The sequence below is a fragment of the Nanorana parkeri genome, unplaced genomic scaffold (assembly GCF_000935625.1).
Source record: "Nanorana parkeri isolate BGI_ZX_2015 unplaced genomic scaffold, ASM93562v1 scaffold431, whole genome shotgun sequence".
Taxonomy (NCBI): Eukaryota; Metazoa; Chordata; class Amphibia; order Anura; family Dicroglossidae; genus Nanorana; species Nanorana parkeri.
The window spans coordinates 301,189-310,367 of NW_017306699.1; the positions used below are offsets into that span (position 1 = coordinate 301,189).

Here is a 9,179-nt window from a genome sequence, read left to right on the forward strand (position 1 = left end):
GTGAGTGGCAAGGATTAGCTTAAAGGAGAACTATGAGGCGATTGCTTTTCACTCACCTCATAGTTCTAGCCGACCTGTGACAATGAGACTGTACCAGGTCGGCTCAGTAGATCGGGAAGTGAGCGAACACATACCGGCGTTCGCTCACTTCTCGATCCTGTCACAGCTCTCTGCCGTGACAGGGGAGGGGCTGGATTCCCCCCTCCCCGCTCCGATCCTCCAGCGCTGACTGGCGGAACGGACGGGGGCGGCTACAGCTGGCTCTGCTTCTAGATAGGCAGAGCCAGCTGTCACTCACGCAGCTGGGTGGATCCAGACATAATTGTCAGGATCCGCTTCAGCTGCGGCGTCTCAGTATACCGCGAGCTGTAGTTCGCGGTATACTGAGCTTAGGGTGACGGGAGGACGCTAGTTTGTGTCCTCCCGTTACCCTAAGGAGAACTATGGGGAAAAGACCTGACCCCATAGTTCTCCTTTTAAGCATCCCTCTTGAGTTCTTTTGCATGTATTTGTTCATTTTCAGTTCTCAGATACCTCAGTCTGTACAAGTTTTACAAATATGGGCTGTTTCTATTTTGAATGTATTTCCCTACCATTGCTGACATAGTTGTGTGTATTTACACTACAGCAAGCAAGCAATCCTCTGTACTGTAGTATAAGAATAGGTAACCTGTGTGTTGTTTTACAGTGAAAAGGTCAATAAAGGCATTGGGATTGAAAATATTCACTATTTAAATGATGGATTGTGGCACATGAAGACTTACAAATGAAGCACTGGATTCTGCTCGAGGGCACTTTTGAGATGATGTAGACTTGAAAGTAACCTGTTTTTATTGATGTGGTTGAATGTGATTTTTGCTTTCTGCGATGCTTAATAAAGCAAATGTGGCACACACACACACGTCTGTTATTCTTTCTTGTATTACAATTAAAAATGGTAAAATGAAAAGACTGGAGCATGCAGAATCTGGAGCAATCACCCATGGCAACCAATCAGCTCCTATCATCAGTTTGCTCAGTTAAGCTTTGAAAATGAAAGATAGAAGCTGCAGATTTTGTCTGCTCCCGTTTTTAATATATTTCCTCTTAATGTCTTATCATATAAATATTAACATGACTTGTACATGTAAATACAATATAATGAGAAACCACCAATGCACTGTGTTTTCATAGCACGCAATGTACCGAAGTGAATGATGGAACGAGCTGTGTGGTCACCCACCAGCTGTACTCATCTTACACTACCCCACACTGCGTTGACTGATAATCAGCATTCATGAAGCTGTTCTAAAAAGATGGATGCACAACAGCATGTTTAGGCCTTGCTCACACTACCTTGGGTGCAGTGTGTTGGGGACCATTTTGCCTCCTACTGGACCGCTCTTCTGGCAGGGAAACCCAATTGGGACTGCCATACAAAGCAGGCAGCTGCTACCTGAATGCTCCATGTAGCATTTGGGCAGTTGTGACAACCTGCTCCCCAAATGTGAGGCATGAAAAGACTCGAGGTTTAGTACACAACAAGGCTGCTACAGCGTATTTGGCAAGTGTCAAAACGTACTGCCAGCCACCCTTCACTAACAGCAGTGTGAACAAACCCTGGAACTGTTCATTAGTAATAATCATAGTGCTATGATATAGGCTGTGGTAGGCAGATGTATGTGGTTGTCAGGGTAACTATAGTGGATGCAGAAAATAGGACTACCCTGGGACCCAAGAGGGCCACTCATAAATGTTAATTACTTCTTTGTTATTCATCGGCAGCTGTTGCATACATTATAATGTAGCATTTATATTTTTATCCATTTTTTCTATTTAAAGCTCCAGTAAGCTGGTTCAGGATTTAAAAGTGAAACGTTTTACCAAATAATTTATTATAATAAAAGTTACTCATGGTATAAACTGGATAATCCAGTGTATTTTTAGGAGCAGATCTAGATTAAAGGAAACCTGTACAAAGAGTGTAGTAAGATAATCTGGTGCTGATCTCTCTTGAAGATGGCACTTGCCTGGCTGTCATGCTGATCTAATTGCATCAGTCACATCTAAAGGTATTGTGCTGGAGCAAGTACGTAGATAAGGGGTTCTGAGTTCACTATGATTTTCTCATCTTCATCTAGTTCTGTCAGTGACATGCTTCTGAAGCCAGAGACAAGCAAGCGGATCCGCAATGGCAGCCCTGGAATTTCTGTCAGTACAAATTTCCTTCCATTTTTTTCACAAGGGTTCCATGCTTCTTTGTGGTTATAAATGTTTTCACTGTTCGTCCATGGCACTGCTAGAAGAGTAGATGGGTACAGTAGGCTCAGCTGTTGTTCAGAACATTCAGAACATCACTGTGACATCAGACTCCTCAACCTAACCTCCTTACTATTGCCATATTAAAAGTGGGTGCACCTTAAAGTGAATCTAAACCCAAAAATAAAGTAAAAAAATCACAATGTGATATATTACCCTCCACTAGCAGTCTTCCGTTTCTTTTCTTTTTTTTCTGTGCATCCTTTCTTTTGCTTTATATTTACCTGTTGATTGTGTTCCTTTACTAGGGTGACCAAAATCCTTAAGCCAGAGCAACAGTCTCAGCCTAGGCTATGCTATGGGACAGTGTACCAGCACTTGCAGATTGAAAGCTCTCAGTGGGGCACACTTGTAATAAGAAAAGAGCAAGTTATCTTGGGAATGCAGTCAGCTGCATCATTCACCCTTATTACTGGAAAATAGGTCTCTCCCTCTGTTATTTGAATGCTAGATCCTTTTTAAACCATAGTGCCTCATGGGTCACAGGGTTTGTCTGGGAACTGCACTGTAGCTTGATAGCTTGCCATAATGCACAAGGGAAGGGCTCATTAAGCACTATTCCGACAAGTTCCATGGAAGTAGCATCTCCATCCCTCATGAGTAGGTCCTGCTGGCCCACACAGTTATTTATTTTGTCAGGAGATGAGTCCTTACTACTTTTGTCATGTCATTCTGCAGTAATCCAGCAATCTGTATGACAGCCGAACAACGGAAAGTTGTATACTTATTACTTACCTATCGGTAATTTTCCTTTCCTGATGCCAGTACATGGCAGCATACAATGGGTACGGCTCTGCCCCCAGCCCAATCACAGGACCAGTTATACTATAAATTAAAGCCCGCCTCCCAAGGCCACCATTCTCAGAACAAGTACTCAATGCGAAAGCCATGGGAGGGTCCTGTATGCTGCCATGTACTGGCATCAGGAAAGGAAAATTACCGATAGGTAAGTATACAATTTTCCGTTTTCCTGACACCGTAAATGGCAGCATACAATGGGATATAGCGATCACACAAACAGGGAGGGTAATTCTGAGATAATAAATTATTCGTACCACATTCAGAACCAACTTCCCCATAGATCATACTCCTGGATAGACCCTGTAATGGGACAGGAACATATGGCAGGTTACTGCCTTCCAGAATAACTCTGGAGGTACATCACTGAATTCTATCCGTAGGGATGGCAGTCTGTGGAAGAGCGAACTCAAAGATTAATCTGTGGCTCCATCTGATTGAGGACAGAAAAAAGAATGGTGACCTTGGGAGGCGGGCTTTAATTTATAGTATAACTGGTCCTGTGATTGGGCTGGGGGCGGAGACATACCCATTGTATGCTGCCATGTACGGTGTCAGGAAAACTTTTTCAACCACCTCCTGCATTTATTGTAGTAGGAAACTACTGAGTAGGTGTGCAGGTGGAGTTCTGTAGTCCAGCAGGCAGGGCTGACAACGCTAGTTGGGTTATCAGGGTGGCAAATGTACTGTGTTGTCAGCCTAAATAGAGTTTATGAGCTTACTAGATTTCTTGCACATCAACTGGTGTTTTTCTGTGATTGCAGTGTTTTAAGAGAAGAAAATTTGCATGCAGTGGAGAGATGCATCTTTGTGAGTGAATAAAGTTTTGTCTTTATGTACATTTTAGAGATGCAAACTCTCCACCCTGCATTATACAATTCTAAAGATGGTTAAACCAAGAGCTGATTTATCAGCAGTCACGTGATTGGTCAATTCCTGGTCTTTGAGCCGGCGTGGGACAGATACAGCCTCACAAGGATGCTAAAGCGTCGGGTTGAATATGAATGGGTGATATTCTATTAACGCCGAACCTCTGCTTCAAAGGGTGGATTGCTGGGTGGTAGAGATAAAAAGTCCTGGCATACTTCTAACCTGCTCGTGATCTGGTAAGAGTCCTTTCAGATTGTCTGTATATCTTCGATCAGAGGCTGGAAGGAAAGGCTTAAGTAATTAAAAAAACTTACTTGCGATCATCGCAAGCGGGCTTGCTGAACTGGCAGTGTGCGCGTGCGTACACCGGCCCGTTCGGCTGTTATCTCTCGATCATGTTAAAAACCAACCGAAAATCGTACAATTCCCGGCTGGTTTTCCGACATGCTTGAAATACAAAAGTCGTGCAACCGTACATTAGAAACGGTCGCATGCCTTCCATAAACTGCACGATTATCGTACAATCGCGTGATTTCCCACGATTTTCGTACGAAAATCGTGCAGTGTATGGGCACCTTTATATGTCAGAGATTACAACTTTATTTAAATTTGTAGTGGCACATTAACTTTCCAACCGTTTGGACTACAGGCCAGTTTTACATTCCCTTTCTCAACCACTTTTTATGATTTGATGTTCACCATCAGTACTATATTACTGAGGTGATAAGCTGATATCTCTACATTGATTCTCCCTATGACACTCCAAAGATCATGATAAAAATTACCAAAATGTTTAAGTACTTGTGCCGGGGCGAAGAGAAACATATTTTATTCTGCTGCTATGCGTATGAATAATACATATACTGTATACATAAACCGTCTTCAAAATTGTATAGTGCCTAATGAGAAAAAAAATCTAACATGCTGCTTTGAAAGCCTGCATTTTTAATAAGTAAGCCGAAAAGGGTATCCATAAAACTCTGAACCTAAGGCCTCATTTACACCAGATGCAGTGCGTTGCGGTCCAATTCTGGCCAGAACGCACTGCATCGCGGCCAGCTCACTTTTTTGTGGGGCAGGAGGGGGCGTGGAGGTCCATTGAAGTTAATGGCACCGTAGCCACACCCTCCAGGCCACAATGTGAACAGGCGCATGGGAACGCAAGGCACATTATGCCTGCGGTTCGGTCCGAACAAAATGCTGCAAACACCGTATTTTTCCGTGTATAAGACGCTACTTTTTTATAAAAATGTTTACCTAAAAATAGAGGTGGTCTTATACACGGGGGCCGCGGTTTCGAAACTGCTGAAAGTGCTGATACCACTGCAAACTAGCCTCACGAGTGAAACTTCGGATTGCAGAGACAAGATAACAGTTCTCCTCCAATCATAAATCTTTTGTACCTGACGTCAGCTGTTGCTGGGGAGAGTGTGTAGTCAGTGCCCAGAGCGGTGAAAATGAAAAACAACCTGTAAAGCGGCTGGCTTAATCTGCAAAATTTAAACTGGATGTAATCACTTATGCAGAAGAACATGGAAAATAGAGCTGCAGAGAGACAATTTGGACCTCCTCCCACTGAGTGTATGATCAGACAGTGGAGAAAACAGAAAGAGCAACTCCTTAAGATGCCCAAAAAGAAGAAGGCCTTGAGAGGAAAACCAGCAAAATGGCCAAACTTAGAGCAGAGGCTTAAGACTTGGATTTCTTGCCAGAAACCAGTGATGCAACAGAGGCTGAATAAAGTGATTGGCTCAGAGGTAAGTGTGATGCATAATATTATTTAAAATATTGATTCCTGAATTTTGGGTAAGAAAAGTTGGGGGTGTCTTATACATGGGGGCGTCTTATAGACTGAAAAATATGGTATTTTGAACGGACCAGACCGCAGGCATAATGTGCCTCATTCTCATTATTTGAAGAATTACAGGGTAATTCCCATAATCCTCATCAATATCTGTTTACTTTTGTGTGTTAGTTCTTACAGTATTATCAGGCCCGAAAAACTCGCTCTACCTGAATTGTTGTAGACACAATCTCAGCCTGTTCATTCAGGTCAGAGTCACATTGTCTGCACATAACCAACCCCCTTTTCCCAGGATATAGTATCGTTTTAGTGACTCGTGGATGCAACCATAGCACACAAAAAGGGGCCCAGCCTCAACACACCTATAAGTGATGGATGCCGGCGGCAAATGAAGATTAGAGTTGCCACCTGCTGGACTGATAAGTATTAGACATGTGCACTGGCAAAAAATTTGTTTCGTTTCGTTTTAAATTCGGATTTGTGTTATTTCGTTTTTCGGGATTCGGGTGTGAAAGTCAATTCGGAATTCGGACGAAATTCGGTAGCGATAGTTCGTTCAAACGTTCGTTTCTTATTCGTTTCGTTCATTCGCAGCAAAGGGACATTTGAGGGGGATAAATGTTTTTCTCCTTCTCTAATGTCACTGCTCCAACGAACGAAACTAATAAGAAACGAAAACAAACGTTCGAACGAACTACCGCTACCGAATTTCGGAAACGGAAATTCGGATTCGTTATATCTGTAATTCGGAATTCGGATACATCCAAATGTCTGAATTTCTGAAAATTCGTCCGAATTTCGATTCGGAATGAAACAAATCGCACAAGTCTAATAAGTATTAGGAATTCATTAACAGTATCCTTCTCAGTATTTTGTTTGATCTTCTTAACCACTTGCTGACTGCGGTGTTAAACCCCCCTTCCTGGCCAGGCCATTTTTCAGTATGCAGTGCTGCGGTACTTTGACTGACATTTATTCCGTCATGCAACGCTGTACTGAAATAAATTTTATGCCATGTTTTTGGGACAAATAGAGCTTTCTTTTGGTGGTATTTAATCACCGCTGGGGTTTTTTTTTTTACTATATAATGAAAAAAAGTACAGAGAATGTGGAAAAAACAAACCTGTACGTTATGTTATAAAACATTTATCAGCACCCAACTTTTTGGTAAAATATTAAAGATCCGGTCACGTTGGGTAAATAGACCCCAAACATGTCAAGCTTTAAAATTGCACGCACCCGCGAAATCACAAAAAACTCTGACCCAGTTTCGGTATCATGAAATGTATTGGACCATTTGGGCGAGTACTTGGTATCGGCACTTGTACTGATACTACAGTAGTATCGGTAACTGTGCTTCCCTACTCTAAACTATCTAAGCACCCAACTTGAGACATAGATTTAGCAATGCATAAATTGTACCTGGAGGTAAAAGCCTTACAGATGTTCACACTCTTTTCCACTTTTGTATCTGGCTGTAGTTGGGTTTTAAAGAGCATCCACTTCTAATCACAATAAAAAAAAAAAAAACTGACAAAAACAATTTTGGTGTGCAGCTTAATCTTTAATGTGACCCTGGCCCCATGTGGTCCACATAAAGTAAGCCAATCCTGTAAAAGAAGATGCTATACAGTCATGGCCAAAAATGTTGGCACCCCTGCATTTCTGTCAGATAATGCACCAATTTGCGCAGAACATTGTTGCAATTACAAATGTTTAGGCATTCTCATGTTTATTGCTTTTGTTTGTATTGTTATGAGAAAGGGGAGGAAGAAAAAACGAAATCTGACACATTCCACTCAAAACTCCAAAAATGGATTGAAAATTAGCCCTTGGAAAAAAAAAACACAAATCAACGGCTTCCTGTAACCATCAATTAGTTTCTTACACCTCTCTACAGGAATTTTGGACCACGCTTCTTTCGCCAACTGTTCCAGGTCTCTCAGATTGGAAGGGTTCCTTTCCCAACTGCTGTTCTGAGATCTTGCCACAGGTGCTCTATGGGATTTAGATCTGGACTCATTTCTGGCCTGTCCAATACTCTCCAGTGCTTTGTCTGAAACCATTTCTGGGTGCTTTGAGTCATTGTCCTGCTGCAAGACCCATGACCTTTGATGGAGACCCAACTTTCTGACACTGGACCCTACATTGCACCCCAGAATTCTTTGTGAGTCTTCAGATTTCATAATGCCATGCACACAGTCACGACATCCAGTGCCTGAAGCAGCAAAGCAAACCCCAAAACATCAGTGAACCTCCACCCTGTTTGACTGTAGGGACTGTGTTTTTTTTTCTTTAAAGGCTTCATTTCTTTTTCTGAAAACAGTAGAATGATGGGCTTTACCAAAAAGCTGTAATTGTGTTTAGTCTGTCCACAGCACATTCTCACAAAAGGATTTTGGCTTCCTCAGGTAAGTTTTGGCAAACTCCAATCTGGCTTTTTTATGTTTCTGTGTCAGCAGTGGGGTCCTCCTGGGTCTCCTACCATAGCGTCCCTTTTCATTCAGATGGCGACGTATAGTGCGAGCTGACACAGTTGTACCCTGTGCCTGAAGGCCAGCTTGAATGTGCCTGGAAGTTGATGGAGGGTCTTTATCCACCATTCGAACAATCCTTCGTTGCAATCTTTGATCAATTGTTCTCTTTTGTCCACTAGAGGTTCCATCCCACTATAGTCCGGAAAACCTGGAAGAAACTGAAAAGCCAGTATTCACATCCTGGAACCTCTAAGCCCTTCGGAGTGTCCTTGGGGGACTGTGTTGCCAAATTACATTGTGGGATTGCCACACCCTTCTACACATGCATTTATTTTTGTTGCATTTACAAGCTGGCAAAGCTGACCAGCAAAACTGACGTGGTGGGACTAACTATAAAATTGCTTAGGATGCTTGAATAGCACCAATGTTTTTGTTTTGTTTATTTAATATTGAAATTACATGAATAGATGGTAACTGCTATACCTTTGATGTGACGTACAATAGTGAGTTGATATACTAAATACAGTGGTCCTTTAAATGGATGGAATAAAATTGCATATGAAGAGTCTTAAAATAGTATATAGATTCATACTGCGTATACCTTCAATTACCAAAAATGTTTCTTTACTATAGAGGCGTAACAAGCTTTAATGACACTGTTGCGACTGATAAATAAAACACTCAAATAAACAAACCCTTGTGGAAAAAGAACACACAATTGTTAATATAAAATAGGCTTTATTTATATTGAAGTACATTTAAAATTTTCCAGACCGTATAAAATTACAAATATTTCATTTTTACAAGAAAAGCTGTGTTAGATTTTCACACACACACCAAATGAAAAATATAGCAAAAATATATATAACCCGGAGAACCCCAAATTATTTATTAGATACCTAGAATATTACAGAACTTTGTATGCAGATCAC

General features: G+C 41.6%; 1 protein-coding gene across 1 annotated transcript in view; it reads left to right on the top strand.

Moving 5' to 3' along the window:
- MCTS1 (MCTS1, re-initiation and release factor) overlaps window positions 1-893 on the top strand; it is a 15,654-nt gene extending 14,761 nt beyond the window's left edge. The window contains exon 6 of the mRNA XM_018560075.1: window positions 689-893. Within this exon, the coding sequence (XP_018415577.1) occupies window positions 689-770 (82 nt within the window). The 3' untranslated portion in view covers window positions 771-893. The remainder of the gene's footprint in view (window positions 1-688) is intronic.
- The last annotated feature ends 8,286 nt before the right edge of the window (window positions 894-9,179 follow it).